General features: G+C 42.2%; 1 protein-coding gene across 3 annotated transcripts in view; it reads right to left on the reverse strand.

Annotated features, from left to right (window-relative positions):
* Window positions 1–20,476, reverse strand: part of HS1BP3 (HCLS1 binding protein 3) — a 71,942-nt gene that overhangs the window by 15,120 nt on the left and 36,346 nt on the right. The window contains exons 5-7 of one of the 3 annotated variants that reach the window (XM_027455305.3): window positions 19,548–19,699; window positions 18,939–19,074; window positions 6,134–7,889 (exon numbers count right to left, since the gene is read on the reverse strand). In XM_027455305.3, coding sequence (XP_027311106.3) covers window positions 7,655–7,889; window positions 18,939–19,074; window positions 19,548–19,699 — 523 coding nt within the window. In that variant the 3' untranslated portion in view covers window positions 6,134–7,654. Of the gene's footprint in view, window positions 1–6,133; window positions 7,890–13,996; window positions 14,061–18,938; window positions 19,075–19,547; window positions 19,700–20,476 lie in introns of those variants that run through there. The other 2 variants (XM_027455306.3, XM_038176433.2) reach the window with 2 other exon arrangements.

Genomic DNA, 20,476 nt, shown 5'->3' on the forward strand with positions numbered 1-20,476 from the left:
TCCACAGGCAAATAAAGAGCCACTGGACTCTAGCTGTTTGCTGCTCACCAGGAGGGGAGAAATGAGGGCCTTTTGCCTTTCTCAGCCTCAGGGACTTTTGAACCCCTGTCTCCCATTTCTCCAGCAAACAGAAAGCAAGGCTGTGCTGGAAACATGCTTTATCTTCCCTGCCGAAACTGGAAAGGAACAGGACTCTTGGGAGAAGCAGATTTTATAACTCCACTAATAAGGACATCTCCTTGGGAGCAGGCGATGTGGGAGCTTGTTCTCTCCCCCTTCCCCTCCCACACAGTGTGACTCTGTTCCTTCAGTTCAGCCAATGTTTGCTTAATGCAAAACTCATTTACAGCCTGGAGAGCAGGGACAGCAGTGCTAAGCTGTCACATTAAGGGTACGGGACGGGTATCATGAGATCCACTCCAGCACATGCATCCCGTGGCACACCTGAACCTTCCTGGGATTTTGCCCCTTCCTCTCTTTGCTCTATCAGTCCCATCTCTTCCTGCAAAGGTGGAAGGTAGCAGGGTATTGTCAGCTGGATTTGGGGCTCAGTTTACCACCAAATGTACACTGACGACATCAGCGTGCGTGGCAGCACAACAGGAGAGGTTTGCAAAGTGAAACAGCTGATGGTGAGCACCCACTGCCATCATCTACACATCTGAGGGAAGTTATTTCCACTTCTGGTTGGGTCCTCTGGCCCCAAGTGTCCAGCTGGCTCCATGGCAGCTCTGTGATGGGAACCAACACCCTGGAAATGCAGATCAGGAGACCAGCAATGAAAGCACTCCCCTGAGCTACAATGAGCCACTGATGAGGACGGCTTCAGATTTCTTTTTCATTATTCATGAAAAAGATGAATTTTCTACATCATCCCATGTAGAATTACTTTTTTTTTTTTTTTTTTCTAGGTAAGGCATTACAACTATAATTAGCCAGCAGTCCTGGACACAAGAAATTCCTCCAAGGGACTGCACACAAGATTAAATATACAAGCTATTAAAGGTCAAGACACAGGAAGACATAAGCAGGAAAATAAATTATACTAGCCTGCAGATTTGATTGCATAAGGGGGGAAAGCACTGGGTACTTATGATTCTCAACATTCAAGGTAAATAAATGATAATTTTTGTTCACAAGAAAAGCTTGTTAACATACCCAGACACTATTAAGCTGAACCATTTCTATAAGCTCCTCTGAGGTGAAATCAGTGGCCTTAAACTATTATTACAAACAAAATAGTCTGAGAAGTTTGTGATCATTAGCACAAATCCCTTGGATAAACTTAAAAAGCACAGAGAAACTAGCAGAGAAATAAGGAAAGGTTTCAGTAAATACCCCAGGAATTTAGTAATTTTATTTTGTTTGCTTTTATGTTCATTTGAAAAACCACGGGGCTCGTCTCACCAAAGGACTATAAAACAAATTGTTCATTTCAACTTTACAGCCCTGGTCCTTCAAGGGAAGTGAAAGCTCTGCAGCAGTGTGTGTAAATCAAGCAGATGCCTTCTTCCATCCTGTTCCTATTTCTCCCATTCTCAGTGGTGCTCTGCAAACCCATCGGGCTTGAACAGTGGTGTCACGTCCTATCCCTCTAGGTCTTCTCCAGAGCATCAGCATCACCAGCCTTCTAACGATCTGCGTGGGATCCTGACAGTCAGGATTGACTGCGTCTGACTCTGCCGGCAGACACAGGAAGCAACCCTTTGGTGACATAAACGGCACAGAACCATTGCCCTCGGCAGAGAACGGCTGAATCACGTTAAGGGAGTAATGAGTTTAAGAAGAAACTGACATATATATATACATATATATATGTGTATGTATATTTTACAAAAAAATAATAATAAAAAGATGATGTTTTTTATAAATCATCCTGATCTGCCTGGGTGAGTGAAACTCCTACATGAAGATGGCACAATGACCTCAATGTTTCCCCATGGATTTCACAGTTTTAAACCTCTGTATTTAATACTATGATTCCTAGGAACTGGAAAAACAATACACGGGAGGGTAACAAACCATGGTGGCTTTTAATGCAGCCGGGGTCAGTGGGTTATGTTTGTGTTTTGTGGTTGGTCAAACTCTGAGGCTCCTAAGCAGCTCACTGAAAAAGGGCATAACGTAACATTGATGGGCTATTTAGGGGTTATTCCACTGAACTTTGCTGGGGTTTTAGTGATGTTTTTTGTTGCTTATTCACCCTTGAGGAATCTTTTACTTTTGACTTCCTAGGCAAATGATGATATCTACTAAGATTGCCTATAAAGCTGGGATATGGAGGAGCATTCAGGGATGTTTGAAATCTTCCTCTGATACCAATGAGACTTCAACTGCTCACCACATATCAAACGTGGCTTTCAAAAAAGTCACCCCAAAACTTCCACTGGCTTCAGGGATTCCCATGCACCAGTACAGGCTGGGGGCTGACCTCTTGGAGAGCAGCTCTGTGGAGAAGGACCTGGGAGTCTTGGTGGACAACAAGTTGACCATGAGCCAGCAGTGTGCCCTGGTGGCCAAGAAGGCCAATGGGATCCTGGGGGACATTAGGAAGAGCACTGCCAGCAGGTCAAGGGAGGTAATCCTCCCTCTTTAGGAGGCTTCACCTGCAGTGCTGCGTCCAGTTTTGGGCTCCCCAGTACAAGAGTAACATGGAGATACTGGAGAGAGTCCAGCAGAGGTCTACAAAGATGATTAGGGGACCAGAGCATCTCTTATGAGGAAAGGCTGAGACAGACTCACTCTGTATGAATTTTGGATTAGCCCAGTATGGTATTCTTCACAACAGCAAAAGCAGATGACTATTTATGAAAATATTTGTTTGTTCAATATTCTCCTTGCTTCCAGCAACTTGTAGCTCAAGATCTTCCCAAGAGCTGAGAGGCATCTTTAATAACCCTTGATAGATTCCTCTTCCATGAGCCTAGCTAGTATCTCCTTGACCCTGTATAAATTTTTAGCATCCATAACACTCTGGTATGAATAACGCTTAGTTCCTAAGTATCTATGACTAATCAATCCTTTAAGCAGCTTCATTGACTTCTGAACTCCCACAGCAGTACTTAATTTGACTATTAATTTAATTTACCATCACCACCTTTCACTGCTGGTATTTTTACTCAAAGCAGCGTACCCTACAGATGGTTTTCAAAAAATACAAGGCACTTGATTTCCCTTCATCTGAATTCCTCACGAGGTTCAATTTGTTTCACAGGAGTAGTATGCAGAAGGGTAAAAAGGAAGATCAGAAATATGACGAGGGCTAAACAACTGGATCCGAGGGGATTAAAGATGAACTAAGGAACCGGTACAATACAGAAAGCAACCGACTGACTACATTGAGTCCAGTTTTTAAAGTTACGATGTAAAGTGAGATTATAGATAACACCTCACAGTGAAAACCATCCCTCTTTGTGACTTAAGGGTTTAAAAGGTCACAAATAAGATAAGAAATGTGGTTGATGAGCATGCACACACACGCACACATGCACAAAGATTCTAGAATCCTCAGTCAGATTAGTGACAGTCACACATTTACATGAAGTATCAGTGCTCTTTTGTACTCTATATTAAATCTAATGACCACAGGGATCGGTCATTTAGAGTCTCTTTTCATTAGCTGTGGCCTAAGTGTCCCATGAGCATGCAGGGTTTTCAGGACCTTAAATCACGTGCTGACTTGCATATTTCACTGTAGCAAGCTCAGCAAAGATGCAGAAGTATCAGTTTCAATTAATACATTTTTTTTTAGACCCAGCCCAAATTGCCCCTGACTAAACTAGACCTTAAGTGCTATGTGCAAATTAGCTTTCCTAAAAATTTAGCACAGAACTGATCTAAACAGATGATCCACAGTTCGTCTGTGAAATACCCAAATTGGCGAAATCAGCATTTTAACTGTGACCTAAATAATGAAGTACATGGTGTTATATGTTAATTAGTGCTGTACCACACAGGCAGAAGAAGGTTATGCAAAACAAGAAGCAGCTTCTAAAGCAGTAGAGATACCTATTACACGTTCTAATCACTAAAGAAAACATCTTTTGTAAGGGTTTAATTTTAACTCTACTGCTTTTCAAATCTTCTGATGAGCTAGCTATTATTAATGTCGAAAGGTGATGCCTGTCAGCCAAGAACTACATTAAAGTCCATAATTGAATTTCAAGAGTTGTCAAGAGGAGGCTAATAAAATAGCTGCTACTAGGAGTGATGTATGCAGAAAAAAAAAAAAAAAAAAAAAAGCTCTGGTCTGGCAGGATGCAAAGTATGTTGTGTGGTTTCCTGATGTCATTTCAAATAATATGTTCAATTTTTCTGGGCTGCATTTGCCTGACATTCTTCTCTTGTACAATAATGATTCATTATATATAATTTATTCAAGGACTGTAACTCACCTCTAAGTGCCTATAAATATTACTGGAGCTAGACATTTGCATTGTAAAACAAATGTGTAACAGTGGGATTTATGAAGGATCCTTTTACGTTAGTGCCTTGACAGAAAAGATAGATTTTTCTGAAGTAAAACAGACCTTTAAATAATCTTAAAAATCTACCACAGGAAACAATTAACAACTCTTCCTTCCCCGTGTTGTCTAGGTATTTTGAAAATTTTGGGGGAAGGCTGAGGGCAAAGTATTCCTTGGCTGTTTTAAAGGGATAAAGCTACGGTGCTGTTACATCAGTATTACTGGGAATGTTCCCATGATTTAATGGTAATATATAACATCCACTCTCCCACTGCCTGAGCAGTTTCTGAGCAGAGCTCTTAGAGGTGGTAGAAGGCAGACAGATGCCATTGCTGTGAGGAAAGGTTAAGGGGAAACATAGTCCCAGCTGGAACAAAGGCTACACAGTGTTGCCACACCAAGTGGTGTTAATAAAAGGTTGTGGGACGCTGACATCCTTTATTCCTTCTGGTAAATTGGTATGTGAATATGTAGCAGTTCTAAAAAGGGGAGAAATCCGATGTGAGATGACAGCATTCAGCTGGAACACACCAAGTCGTGAGAAGCTGGTGCCATAGTGATGTCCTGACCTGTCTTGCTGCCTCCCTCAGAGGGCAGAGTTCTCAGTCTAGAAATGAGGCTGAAAAGCATGTATTTTGTTCTCTTTCTGTGCTGAAGAGAGTTAGAAGTTACGAGATTAAGTAGCAGTTAGGAACAGTTATGTCAGACAGTAAGAAAACCTTTCACTCCCATGGTGTGACATCTCCAGCACTGCTGTCCAGACAAACTATTAAAGGCAGGTTAGAAAAAAGCCTATGAGAGATAACATCTGAGCATAATTACTGCCACCAAGAGAATAATATGGTGCCCAATAATATGGTATCTCTCCATCCTGTGTTCAGCCACCACATCCTGCTCTGGCATCTGCCAGCTCTTGCACCAAGAACACCTTGTCCTGGACAGCAAGAACAGCCAGCAGCAGGACACAGGCCAGATGCTCCTGCTTAGGGCAAGGAGGTGGACAAACTCATCTTCACAGCCCCTGCCAGCTCTGTTCCTCTATTATTTTGCTAATTTACTTCAAGAAATCTTAAGAGTTTTCCAGTGTTGTGTACTAAGGGTAAAGATCTTCACTCAGTCTGCTGGTCGTTAAATCCATGACCCTTAATGTGGTAGTTTTAGTGGTGTCCAGGCCATGTGCCAGGCTGTAAGCCAAAACCACAGACATACAAGCAGCTGTCTGAGCAGTGCTGCATGCAGTAGAGATCAGCATTCCACAGCCCTCAGTTAAATATACAACATATAGTTCATGAATATAAGTTCATGACATCAGGTAGTGCAGCAGGAAGGCTCAACAGTTCAGCTCTCATCTGCTGTTCTCTGCAAGGTCTCTGGGAAGTCATTTATTTTTTCCTCAGTGCCTTCTGCAGGATGGGATAAACAAGCTTCCTAATTGCGCCAGGACACTGTGAGAACAGACAGAATCAGGTACTTCCTTTGCCCATATATAGTTTTACCTTTAGCTGCTCTCAAAGGAAATCTCTCAAAGGAGCGCAGCTACATTCATGGTTTCTTACTCATTAACGTGGGGCTTTAGCTGAGCTTGCACTTTAACAACATGGACTCCATCCTTTAACTCCCATCTGCTGCTATTGTACAACCTAGAGAACAATAATAACAATAACACCTGCAGGTTAGCAAACATTTTTATTGTCCTGAAACATATTTTACATAGAGTGCCAATGATTATATTTTACTCGTCCCACCAAACCAAAATACCATTATCATATTTTCCATTGGCTTAAAAAGAAATACTAATAATTTCATTAATAAAATATATACATATAAGGCTTTCTATTCATATTGCTCTATATTAGAAAGGCAAATTTGAGGGTAGTGATATGGCTTAAATATATTAATATTTTCCCTCTAGGGAGCTTGTCTTCACATTTGGATATAACACACGTATATATATGAGCAGAGGAATCTCTTTCCACATGACAGCAGATATCAACCTGCATTAGATGTAAATTCAGCGTGTTTAACCACAGTGCCTGAGTCGGGAAGAAGGGAGGGTAGTCTGGGATGCCTGTTCATTGTTCTTATTTTTCTGCATATTACATTTTCTCTACTAAATTTTCTTCCTATGTTTTTCCTTTGGATAATCCCAAATTTGCCCTCCCTTATTATATGGCTTACTATAGACCATTGTTTATGTAAAAGCTCATCTGATTGTAGTGGGATTAATCGCCATGGACCCTTCTTTAATTTATGGAAGAAGGGAAGGAAATGAGAGAGACTGACTCCAGAGAGCGATTAAGAGTTCATCCATTAGGACACCTGCACTGACTCAATTTCTGCAGAAATCTTTTTCTCTCCACTAACTGCAGCAGAAGTCTAGGAAGACTTGCCTGGAAAAAAATAGCCCTTTTGTATCTTGTGTATGTTCACAAGAGTCCTACAGCATCCAAACCTCTTACACACTGAAACTTCTGTGTATGTCTGGAGCTGTACCCTGAGCCATCTTCAGTCATTTGCTATCTCCCCCAGGGGCCAGAGACACACAACGTCTAGTGTTTGCAGGCCTACAAGTTCTCCTACAAGTCAGCATTTGTGCAACAAAGCCAGCAAAACAGTTAGGCTTAGCTGTGATTTCAGTATTTCTCTGAACTACAGAAGAACTGTTACCTATACTTAACAGTCACTGTTTATAAGTTACTGCAATAACAGACAGAGAGGAAAAAGCTGCTATAAAAGTTCACAGAACAAAATGAAAATCATCTTTCCAGTAAGCTGAAATGCATTGTTTAAAATGACAGGAAAAGCATCCTGTCCTGCTTCAGACCATTTGTTGGATGCTACTCATACCCGCCATGTGTGCAACACGCTTGTCATTTACAGTCAGGTCAAAGCTGGCCCAAACTTTAGTATTCTGAAACTAAAATATTAGTAGACATAATCTGTAGCGCTATGTCTTTGTCCATATTCCTGTAAGGCCCTGAAAAGATAAGGCAACTATATACCATAACTACACTGTTTTAAAAACATCATATTGTGCCTGTGCTAGTCAAACATGCTGCCCTCTGTATCGTGGCATACAAACGAGCACCATGACAGTAAAGAGATCTGGCCAATTCTTGCTATCGTCACTTGAGCTCACAGGGAATTTGGGCCAAGAAGGTGTGATTGCATTTTAAAAATGCCTATGTTCAGAAAAGACTTGTATCTTGGTTGCTGAGAGATTCGTTTTCCTGGATATACTGGAGAATGTCCACTTCATTCATTGTTTGAATTCTGTCTTCCTTTGGCTTTGCCAGCGGAGATGTGTTAGTGTTAGTGTTCCTGGGGAGAACTGCTGGTTTCTTAGGCAACGGTGGTTTTGATGGCACCTTAGGTTTCGGTTTGGAGGTTACTTTCAAGAGTTTTTCTAAATCATCTTCAACCCTGGAATGAAAAGAAAATATCATAAACTCCTCAGTGATACAGCTTGGGAATTTCTGAACTGCTTTTTGTTTTCTAAGAAAATGCAGTTTTGCAAAATAAAACTTTCTGGGAGGAAAGAGTTAGGAAGAAACTCTTTTAGGAAGAGTTTTTCAAAAAATTTAAGTGTTACCAAAAAACAAACTGTCTCTTTATGATTTTTCTATTCACCACATAAGCTATTTCATTTTACAGCTTTCAAGTGCCTAAATTAAAAACAGTTTTCAGTTTTGAAAAAAAAAATCGTGATTTTAGTTTAGGGAAAAAAATTGCTTTTAATTTGCAACTGGATGGTTTCCTTCTCCAACAGCTCAGACATTTTCATGGGATGGTAAATCTTTTCTCATTCAGCTCTGTTTCTCCCTTAACTTCATTCCCCAAGGCAGACATGCTCTGTCATGACAAACTGGAAAATATAATGACTTTAAAAACATTATATTCACATTTGCTTCCAAGAAACTGAGACAGTTTTGCAATCTATGAATGTATAAAAGAATTTTTTTTTTTGGTGACCATTTTTCACAATTTCCTAGTGAAATAAGCAAAACAGATGGAACAGTTAAGAATGTTTTCTACCTGGACTGTTTGACCTTACCAAAAGATACAAGGTGCTGTGCATGCCCAGTTCTGCTCCCATTGAAGCTACAAAGATTTTGAGAGAAACTTTGTAACAGATAGTCTTATGACTCCAAGAGGTCACTGCCTTTGGAAAGTAGATATGTAAAGGAAAAAGAAAGTTGTGACCCATCACATTGCTAAAAGACATAGCAGAAATGGCAGAGTAAAAATTAATGTAGCTGGAGAAGTCTTTATAGGCCACAGTATTTTTTCCTCTGAATTAAAACAGCTTCTTGTCTTCATCCTCTGAGCACGGTGGTCAAAAAATACCATAAGGAATTGTTAATTTCCCAAGGCTTCATTGATCAACCATCACTAAGTATTCGAAACCCAACCAGCAATGCATGCAGCTCATCAGCTCTGCAATGACCAGCTACAAAAGTGACCCCCTGATAAAACGCTAACTTCACATACGCTTAGAAAATACAAGACTTGCAAAAGGCTCCACCCCTAATTGCAGCATACAAAAAATCATGGAAGGTTGATTGCAAGATGTGCAAGCAAAAGCTTTTGCATGGAGGACCAGGAGCCAAAGATCAAGGTTCATAATTTGTGACTATCTCCTTGCCAGACCCCAGCTCTAGTGGGATACACTTGCGCTGTGACCATGGTGTCTGAAGCAGCGAACAGATTTTACTGTTTAACTGATTACAAGCTCTGATATAAGAACTGTTTTTAACAAACTTCAGTATCACAGAATCAGCCCATTAAAATGCTGTAACACTGCCAGCAATAAAACTCCCTCTGCCTCAGCTGAAGGGTAGCCTGCCAGGGAAGCTACACATGAACTATGAGATAAAATTAAGGTGCAGGAGTTATTGCAAAGGGACTGGAATTTTCTTCCGTGCTCAAGTCCCCTTCAAGCAGTTTTACTTAGTTCACTCTTAGAGGACTTGTGAGGATGAGAAAGTTGGGTCACGTGAATCTGAAACAAGAAGGGAGATGGCTGCACATGTGCAGCAGGAAGGGCCTCAGGTTGCTTCAGAGGAGGTTCAAGTTGGAAATGAGGAGACATTTCTTCTCAGAAAGAGCAGTCAGGCATTGGAACGGGTTGCCCAGGGAGGTGGTGGAGTCACCGTCCCTGGGGGTGTTCAAGAAAAGGTTGGACGTGGTGCTTGGGGACATGGCTTAGTGGGTGACATTGGTGGTAGGAGGATGGTTGGACCAGATGGTCTTGGAGTTCTTTTCCAACCTTAATGATTCTATGGTTATATGATTCTCCTCTCCCTGTTTCTCTGCTAGAGCACTGCCTCAGGAGGTGGCACAGCCCTTCCAGCTAGGAGGATGGGTTGGATGTTCGCTGTCGGTCACAGCACCCATAACCACCTGGTGGCAAACGGCAAGCAGTAAATGGAGAAGTGACCCTGCAATGGAGAACGGCTCCTTATCTCTGGGAGGATTCTCTGAAGGCCCTCTCATCAGAGACCCTGGTCACTGGAAGGGATTTGTTGGAGCAGTTCTCCTGCAGGTCCACTCACTGGAACAGGATGCCATGCAGGGAGTATAAGGAAGGTGCCTTTAGAGTCTGTTTCTGGAGCATGAAGGAGCCTCATCTCATTTCAAGTCAGGCATTTTTTGGTGCTTCTATTCATTTATCTTTCGTAATTCACATCTTCCTCACTGTCAGAAAGTAAGGATGTCTTAGAGCCAGGACCATGGGGGACATGATCAACAGCAGAAGAATAAATATATCCAATCCACTTTATTACTCCAGCCCTAGAGAATATTATATGAATGCTGAAAGCACAGATACTTAAAGAGCTCCAGAATTCTCAGCAAAGGGTTCCGCTATTATTAAGAAAAACTGCAAGACCTCAAAGGTTTCTTTTTTATGTTTGACCTTATTAAAAGCCGTGAAGAACTTAATAACTGCCTGGGCTGAGACGCACTGCACTCACTGCGAATTGGCCATAATGTGAACAAGGAGAAGCCTGAATTTCTTGCCATATGGTCAGAATCCTTTAAGGCAATGCCAGCCAGATCTTTTTGTAACTCTCAAAGGAAACCAAAAGAGGGTCAGTTTAAATCAAGGCCAATCTTGTAAGATCAGCTGCTTGAACACTAATGAGTCCATCTATGATGGACAGAGCAGGTACACTGTCTCAAAGCTCTGCACCTTGAGCTCTACGTGATGGACTCTGTATTCCAGCACACAGCTCCTGCTGTTATCTCAAATTTCATCCCCCGGGTAATTCTGGAGATTATATTCTCTTTTAATTTGATAATAAGATTTATGATGTCTCTTGGTTTCCGTGATTCCCTGTGGGTGTCATATCCCACCTAACTTACAAAACACCTTGTCAGCGTATTGATTCCTTCTGAATTCCTCATCTACAGAGAAGAAATTAATTTCATTTAAGCCCAGGCATTTCTGTTTGCTGCAAACTGTGATATCCAAGAGATATCACACCTGTGATTACATTGCCACGACATGTTCATGTTCTCTTTGCTGTGTAATAAACAAAGCATGTTAGGGCTGGTATTTCTGAAGCTGATCTGATGCCTTCCTACTTGGCATAAACAAACACTGAATGAATCAGTGTCCATGTCATAAAGATTTGGTCATAAATAACAGAAACCGTAATATCTAGACGAACAATGCATATGTATACATACAGATCATACGGAGTGAGCATGATTTTGAACTAGGTGCAGTGCTTGAGAAGGGTCGCTGATCTGCCAAGCAAGGCCAGAAGTAAACACAGCTCATTAACTTCATCAGACGTCACAGCTTCCTGAATTATCTACTCCTCTGTGGTTCTACATTCATTTCTCTGCTAACCACAGCAACAAAACCACAGTCATAAAATAACTCCAAAAGATGCAGCGCAGTAGTTGTTTTTATGTTGTTTTTGATGTTGTTGTTGGCAATGTGCTTTTAGACCAACAGTTCTGCAGATCTGATTTTTCAAAGTGCGGAAACTGACCAGTAAAGCTCCCTTTTTGTCCTGGATTTTTCAAAGACCTTGGCCAGAGAGAAGTCTTTTACAGAAGACACAGCAGATAATGTGGTCTTTGTCTCAAAACCTGCTTTTCGTGCTGCAGTGTTTGATCCACTGCTGTTTGATCATGTGAGACACAATTGGCTTTGGAAAACTAAAGAGGTAAAATGCACAATGCCTCAGGCCGAGCTAGGAACAAGGACTTCTATTTCTTGAGAAGCAAATGAATTGTTACAGTGCGTAACTAGCAACCATATTTAACTCCAGGAGAGGAGGTGGAAGAAGAAAAAAATCAAGTAACTATTCGGTTGTTCCTAACAAGGAGATTAAAGGAAGAACCTTCCCACCCCCATCGCCCTTCTTGTTAAAGACAATCAGGCACAGAATCCATGTAATTAATCTTTCCCTAATTAGTCTTTTTTTTTTTTTAATGGAAAAGCAGCACTACATTGTTTAAAATTCCTGCCATACTGTTGTGCTGATTCATGAACATTCAGTATCAGTGGAAAATCGCCTTGTTTTCAGAGAGAATGCAATCAAAGCCCTTATTACAGAAAGGCTGTCACAAAGCCCTGTGATATGACAGCTAACATGTAGATTTCCAGAGGGTGAAAGATTTCCGACAGAGGCAAAGACACGGCTGCCATCAGAACATCAGCATTTTAGATGTCACTTCTCTGACTTTTGTCCCATCTATCTGGACAGAATTGAGGGGATAAGAACGAGAATGTGTATGTATAGCACCTAGCATGATGGGAACAGTGACCTCCTCTGCCTGGGAATGCTCTAATGAGGAGAATCAGTAACGAAAGCAAGAGACAAAGGTTGCCCTAATTTGCTAAGTATCCAAAAGTATCATACTTGAAGCCAGGTTATGCAAGACACAGCAGTTCTTGCAGAACAGACTTTTGTCTGTCTGTACCTTGTTATCATTCTTTATTTTGGCTGGTGTTAACTTGAAGTACAACAGATATCTCAGCGAAGTGTTGGGTAGAGGTGTAATACCACATATATGACTTGGGAAAAGCCTTTGCTGCCCAGCACTTGTGGTATGGTCAATCGAGAGAGTGTGACGTCTAACGGAGCTGATGGAAGTTACAGAGATGCTGTAGGAGGTATCTCCCTGTCTGCTCCTGCCTTCCCCTGCAGTCCACTCCAGGTAAGTTCATGCTGGTTTAAACAGTGCCAGGAAATATGTCAAGACACTGGAACATGAGAGTCTGCACAGCTTTGGTTTGTGTTAGATTACCCCTCATCCAAAAAGCTCCCAGGCACAACTCAGGAGCTGGCATGGGATGGAGACCATTCCCAGCAGCAGCTGCACACAGTTCCAGAGCCAGTGAGCCTAATAACATGATGTAGCCTGATGGTGCTGCTTGGCCTAGGGCCAGAGAATGGGCTCATTAGTCCTCGTAAGTCTTACATCTGTATGCCCACAAGAAGCCCTCTGAGCTAACAGCCTACTGGTTTGGTCACTCACCCGGGAAAGGAGACAAATCAGTTTTCACAATTTGAACCAGAGAGCTGGTTCCATTTTTTTCGCATCCTAAAGAAGTTCGAACTTCTCTGTTGCTTCACTAGAAAGTTCCCTTATCATCAGGCAATGGCATAATTTAGGCAGGGGAGAGCAGGCAGTTTTTGTCCTGCTGGCTGAAGATGGCTGTCGAAAAATCAAGTGCCCTGGGGCAAGATGTTTGAAATCTGGTGATTCTCAAGGCTAGCAAAAGGATTTAGAATAAGAGAGACTACAAATCTAGATCACCCTTTATTCCATGCAACCCATACATGTAACCAAGAGTGGAGCAAGAATTAACGTTTTCCACCTTTTTTGTTGTGTTGGCCACATTTACTTTGTAGCTCTTCCACTATTTGTAAGTAGCATCATTACACATCACAGGAAAAATGAAATCAACAAAATAAGTGTTTGAAAACCATCATGGAAAATGCTGTTGGGCAGCAAAGAAAACCCATCAAAAATTAAAAGAAAAAAAAAAAGTTATTTATTTGTTTACTGAAAGCTACTGCTGCCATATCATGTTTCTTTCCCCACTGTCAGGTCACAACAAGCCATGGAAACTGCCCTGGAGTGGTCAGAAATTTCTGACTCACTTGTTGCAACATCCTCTACCACCTGTCCACCACCCAAACAACCCTCTGTCCAAAAGATCTAGATGTAAACCCTCTAGAGCCTCTCAAAGCTCTTCTCATACTCTGCTCTCATATCCTTTGGACAGGGAAAAAATATTTCTCATCATACGGTGCTGGAGGTGGTGTCCCATCTGACTTCTGGCTAGCCTTAAGGTCTGTGTTGCTCTTTGAATTCAGCTGCCACCAGTGGCCTGCTGAATGAAGAGCACACACACTTTTTTCACTTCAAGGTTGGCAGCAGTTTCTTGGCAAACCTGAAGCTGAAAAACCTGCTCAGGAAGCTATGCAGACTGAGCGGTGGTTGGAAATGGCCATTGTTAGGATGCGGTTTCATAAACAGCTTCATCCTCTAACAACATCGTGCTCCTGTAAGGGTCATCACTTGTATCCCTGACGGCACAGCTCGTAGCTGTAAATACAGAACAGCCTATAAATACAGACAAAAATCATCTTTAATGGGCAAGGAAAGGATGAGGATGCTGTAGCACAAAAGTAAGAGCTGGACTGCTCCTTTCAACACCAGCAGCACAGGTCAGTGTAAGCCTAAGTAAGAAAATGCCAGGTGTACCACCACACTGCAGCAGAACTGCTGACACTCTTCTCAGCACTGGAAAAAAAGACAAATCTTATGCTGACAGCTGCTTCCTTCTATCTTGACTCCCTATTCATTATCAAAGGTGAGGCTAATTAAATCTGTCCTAAAAGGCTGCTCAGACAACTGTGATAATTATTTCAGGCTGGGATGTGTGGTAATTTATGTAATTCTGGCCACAGAGCTGCTGCAACGTTCACAGGATCAATTCTAGCATTGGTTTTCCACAAAAACCTGCCTGATCCATCACACCAGGCAGGCGTGATTTAGATTAATGAGGCAGAAGAGGTTGACTGCAGTGCTGCTGCATGAAAACTTAATTTGCACATCTGTGGCCACTGGGTAGACAGAGATGGGAAAATAAGATGGCATGAGAATCCATGATGTGAGAGTTTTCAGGATACTGATTTCGGCAGCAGTTGACTTCTATCACTAGATTAAATGGAAATCAGACCTGAGGAAGAGCTTTGAGAATGTTGGTAAAAGGCTGAATGCATCCAGAAGGAATCATTATGGTGTGACACGGCCAAGGAAATTGAGAGGAGAAAACAGAAGCCTAGTCCTAAATCCTTTTCCAAGGGCAATCTAAGAAAGGGTTGGTAAGTTATTGCTGGATTTCACTGCCATGGGCCACCTTGTGGAAGAGCTGAAAGCAATCAGACCTGACTTCTTGGAGGTGCCTGGGTTTCTTTGTATCCCTGTATGGAAGCGATGAGCCAAAAAGACTTGGTTACCTCTTGTCTCTTTCACAAAGCACATTTTTTGAAGGAGGAGTGTGACATGCTCTTTTTTTTTCCTGAAGGCAATACATTGAGACTTGACCTTGCTGTTTCCTACCACAGAAATGTATCTTTCTTCCACACGTTCCAGAGGGACATGTAAGTGCATGTACCTCACTAAAGTAGTATGCCAGACCCAGGGGTAGGAAAGAGTGGCTGCTTCTACACTGAGTGAGGTAGCTCACCTAATTTCTCCATCACCATCACTTGATATTTGTTGGTAGGTCAAGAAGGAACTGCTAGAGGCTGGTCAATGGACAGGAAGAGGGAAGATATTTGAATGGAAGTGGGCATTTTTGCCATAAAAAGAAACCTTTCATTACACGTATGATGTATTTGGTCTTTCTTAAAGTTCAACACTTGTTAAAATGAGTGTTTCTACTTAAAATACTAATTCCCATTTTATTTGAGCAGGTATCCAGAGAGACCATAGTCTTCCATTTGCAATGAGCACATTTGTCATACTTTTTTCTTCGTTATGTTATGACATGCAGAACCCACGCACGTTTTGCAGACTCATTTTGTCTCCTCGAGAGTTACAAGTCACTGCTGTGCTGACAGTGCTGGAGGACTGCTACTGCTGCAACTGCTCAGCTACCACACAGGTCACAAAGGACGTGATTGCTCCTGTGTTCTGATTAAAAAGGACTAGATTGCTCCCATGTTCTGCTCTGAACATCATCGTTTTCCCATCTCTGCTTTGCAAGGAGAAGGTTCTGCCCTTTTCTGCTTCATGCAGTGCTCTCCTATCTCTACCTGTGGTTCACTGGAAAGTGCATTTTCCAGTATCATAGAATCATTAAAGTTGGAAAACACCTCCAAGATCATCAGGTCCAACCATCCCCCTACCACCAATGTCACCCACTAAACCATGTCCCTAAGTACCACGTCCAACCTTTCCTTGAACACCCCCAGGGATGGTGGCTCCACCACCTCCCTGGGCAACCCGTCCCAGTGCCTGACTGCTCTTTGTGAGAAGAAATGTCTCATTTCCAACCTGAACCTCCCCTGGTGCAATTTGAGGCCATTTCCTCTAGTCCTATCACTAGTTAGCAGTGAGAAGAAGCCAACCCCCAGCTCCCCACACCTTCCTTTCAGGTAGCTGTAGAGAGCAATGAGGTCTGCCCTGAGCCTCCTCTTCTCCAGACTAAACACCCCCAGTGCCTTCAGCCGCTCCTCACAGGACTTGTGCTCCAGGCCCTTCACCAGCTTCGTAGCCCTGCTCTGGACATGCTCCAGGGCCTCGATGTCCTTCTTGTACTGAGGGGCCCAAAGCTGAACACAGCACTTGAGGTGCGGCCTCACCAGAGCAGAGTGCAGGGGGATGATCACCTCCCTGGTCCTGCTGGCTACACTATTCCTGTTACAAACCAGGATGGCATTGGCCTTCTTGGCCACCTGGGCACGCTGCCAGCTTGTGTTCAGCTGAACAGTTGACCAGTCAGGCAAACACTTCTCAGATCTACCACATCCACATGATTAGACCATGTGGTACATACAGATGTACTCTACGTAAGTCAAGAGCTACCACATCTGCATTATGCAGCTAATTCATCTATGCAAAGTGAACATGTTTAAGATTTCTGGACCTATCACAGACTTGCCAGTGCATAATACCTCGGGCTGGTCTTCAGTCTGGACAAAATGTCTGCAGACAAATTTTCTGTGTGGTACATATAACTGTTTATGTTCAGGAAACCAAGACCTTTGCTAATTTTCCTTGAGCAGCTTACCTGGCTGTAGTCCACTAAAGGAGTGGGTTTTCACAGCTCCCACTTTGATCTGAGAGTTGGGGAGATTTCTTTAGTCCCCTTTCAGATAGGAGAGGGATTGTGACATCTGCAGGGCATAGGCAAAATTTACTCTTAGGCCTAAAGATCTGCTGAAGCTTCCATAGCAGTGAGAGCGCACGGTTCTGCTCACTTTGAGCATATCATCTCACCACAGAGGGTCACTGCCTGCAGAAGACTGTGGCACTGCCCTGCGAGAACATTTAACACCAGTGTGGAGGGAAGGTAATAGATGATTCAAATATTGCCTTTACATTTATGAGACCTGATAGTTCTGCTAAGGCATCCATCTGAACAGAAGACAAACTGCATTGTGTATAACCACTTGGGAAAGTTCAGCTGCAGTTACTTGAGGTGACTGTTATGAATATAGGTAAGGTGAAGTGTTCTACTAGGTTAAAACATCACTCTCTCTCCTATTCCTCCCCTTCAACAGCCTTTCCTTTGCATCCAATCATGTTGCTATTCAGTCCACCAGCTCTCTATGATGTGCAGATAACTCTGTGAGTTAGGCTTATCAGAGGGATTTCAGAAGGTGTTAGGCACCTAAAGAGACCAACAGATCCTGACATATTTGCCTGTGCCTCTGGCACAGCCAGGAATTGCCTCTGGATTTCTGTAGTAACTTTCCCATGAGATCGCTGGCACAATTTTCTGCTTCAGTACGCGCATTCATTTCCAACTGGATCTTGACTTGCCAACTACTGAAAGCATTGGGACAATTCAAGAATAAATTAAAACTAGTTGAATTTAAAAGAAATGGAATCTTTTCCCACTATGTCCATTACCATCCGGGTGTGCTGCTAACGATGATGACTCCAAACTGATCTAAAACTATAGTCTATTGGTCTCAGAGCAGACTTCAGAGACCTTTCTCCACCACAGAGGAAGAGAAAACGTGTAATTCAAAGGACATTAACAAGACAGTTGGAGAAACACTCTCCACTAGTGAATAATAATACAAGGACTGCATTAAAACAGGCACTTCCAGCCATATGAATGATCTGAATCAAACAGTGCATTCTGAGATGGCTAGCAAAGGAGAAAGCAGACATGAAAATACTGCAAGCACATACATGTTTGCTCCCAGTGTACTGCAACACTAAATCAGGTCATGTTCTGCCCCATCAGCTTTTATAAACATCAGGTGGGCTGTCAGGATGTAATGTGAGATGGCACCAGCCCAATTTAACCTCCGTTTAAATTAAGCCAGTTATTACTGCTGAGATAGGTAGCACTTTTACATGGGGAAAAAGTAATAGCTGCAAAACTATCTGCTTCAGGAGAGGATGCCACCCTCTGATTCTCTCCCTTGGGTTTAGTACCTGCTGTTGAAATCATACATCCTAACAGGACTTAGCTGGCAAGCACTGGTGCTTGAAATAGGTTAGCCTTGTCATTCAGATGCCAGTATGAGAACCAGAAGGTGTAAATTTGACTCTTTATTGTAGCAAAGATTCCCTGGTGGTGCTGGTCTTCCTGAGCATTAGTGCCCTGCTTGATGTCTTGAAGGATTGCCTACACCAATGTGCAGGCAAACTAGCTTTGTGAGAGCAATGTCAGGAATAAAACATGATGTAATATGTTTCACCACTACACTAACAAGGGGTGTAAGAGCAAGTACATTATTCCTTCCTGTAACTATGAGCTACAGCCCCCTGGTCCACTAGATTAAAAATTAAATACAGTGTGACAGAGATTTTAAGAAGAGTCCTTTGCAGCTGTTGTGTTGTGCATAGGATTCTTCCTAGAAGTGGGCATGGAGGTCTGTAAGCCACCAGCAGAAAATCATTCCTCTTGGGGCAAGAGAGGAGTCACTGATTTCAGATCACTAAAGCTGAATTCCTCCTTGTTTCTGGGTATCCCTGCCTTGGTTTCTCATTTTTCATACTGGAGGTCAGTTTTTACCCTCTATGAAAAGCAGAAATGTCATGTTAGAGAATGGAAACTAGATGGCATGCCTTGGGCCTTCAAGACCCTTCCTTTGGAGTCACATAATAATACCTTGCACCCTACTTTTTTCAAAGGGTCTTCCTGATTTCCTTTATAATGTCTTCGGTTTCCAAGATTTGACCTCTTCTGAGGTCTAATTAACTCCCCCCTCAGGTGGCTTTCATATTGCAGGACAGATTTGAGATGAGTACCTCAGCAGTTCCTCGGTGTCCTCCTCAGGACTTATGTTCAGCGCATGTTCCTTATTCTCACAGGCAGCTGGCAGCAGTAGTGAGTCACCCAATCTTACCACTCCACCAAGGTCTGGATCTTCAAATAATTTCAGATCTAGAAAGGGAAAACAGTAAAAGCTGTAGTTAAATCGTACGACACAAAACAATACCTAGGGAATCTGTATATGAGGCTGAAAAAAAGATCAGGTAGACAATTCCTTTTATACAAGGATTTCCAATTCACCAAGTACCAGGAAACACATCAGTAATATGCTGTGCTCTCAGGACTTGGAATATCTGCTTTTCTTCTTGCACCCCAAAATAGGTCACATTACTCTTGCCATTGCCATGAGTGTGTGTGGGATAGCCAGCTCCCAACGACTCACATACCCAAACCCAAAACGTCAATAGTCAACAGCTAGGGCAACTACAGGTCATATTTATTGTCTAAATGATTCTGCCCCAGCTGAAGATGTGCCTTAACATTCCCATCTAACCTGTACACTCTGTATCACTATATTTTAAATGCTCAATTATACATATGCTTTAGATAAAACAAACTGTGTATATACAAATATAGATAATTACTCTCTTTCATCTTCTTCCTGGAACCAATTGATGAGAAATCTTTTTCTGGTCCAAACAGTCCTTCATCTGGATCTACTTCTTCTTCAAAAATGGTTAATTTGTGCTTCTCTTCCTTGGCTGGAGGAGCAGATGCCTTCTTTGTTTTTTTAGTTCTAAAAACATAAGAGACAAGAAAATCAGCTGCAATTCTTCATTTAACAAGAAAGATTTATGTCTAAGAAAGTTCCATATGCTGAAAATAGATGGAGGCTGGGAAAGTATTAGAGAAAGGTACATACTCATCTGTTAGTCACTGGCAGAAACGGGATATTGAGCTGGATGGATTATTGGCCTGACATACTCTAACTGAGTTCGTAAGTTCGTGAGTATTATCAAGGAAAACAACTGAAACACAAAGATCAGGGCTAACAATGATATACTGTGAAAACTGCCACCCAATCACATTTGTCTGAAGCAATTTTACCACACAGAAAGCATAAAACAAGCAAGACCAGCAGCTCCAGCAATGCTGTTAAAGTCAGACAGAATGGGGAGGGCTTGAGAAATAAAGTGCAGGTTGGACACTGCACTGTTCCCTTTGGACAGGTTTTTAAAAGTCACTTTGGCTCCATTACTTAGCCAGTGATCACAGCTGTTTTTGATTGCTGCATGCTCCTTTCATAGCAGTGTTAGTTACTTTATCAGAACACCCTCATCCTCCTCAGAGAAGAGATGACAGAGAGTGCACCTTACCTTTAAGCTGAAGCAAGCAGTGTTTGGAGGACACTTTTTTTGGACAGACTGCTATTTGCAGAATTTACAAACATCACTATCTTCTCAAAGCAAGGGTAGCATTAACTTCCTCTAAATTTAGTCTTATGTAAGTTTGTCAGTGAGACAAAGTTAACTTTTAATCTTCTTCTCTACTCAATAGGAAGAGACATCTCCAT

Source organism: Anas platyrhynchos, chromosome 3 (genome assembly GCF_047663525.1).
Source record: "Anas platyrhynchos isolate ZD024472 breed Pekin duck chromosome 3, IASCAAS_PekinDuck_T2T, whole genome shotgun sequence".
In the NCBI taxonomy this organism is placed as follows: Eukaryota; Metazoa; Chordata; class Aves; order Anseriformes; family Anatidae; genus Anas; species Anas platyrhynchos.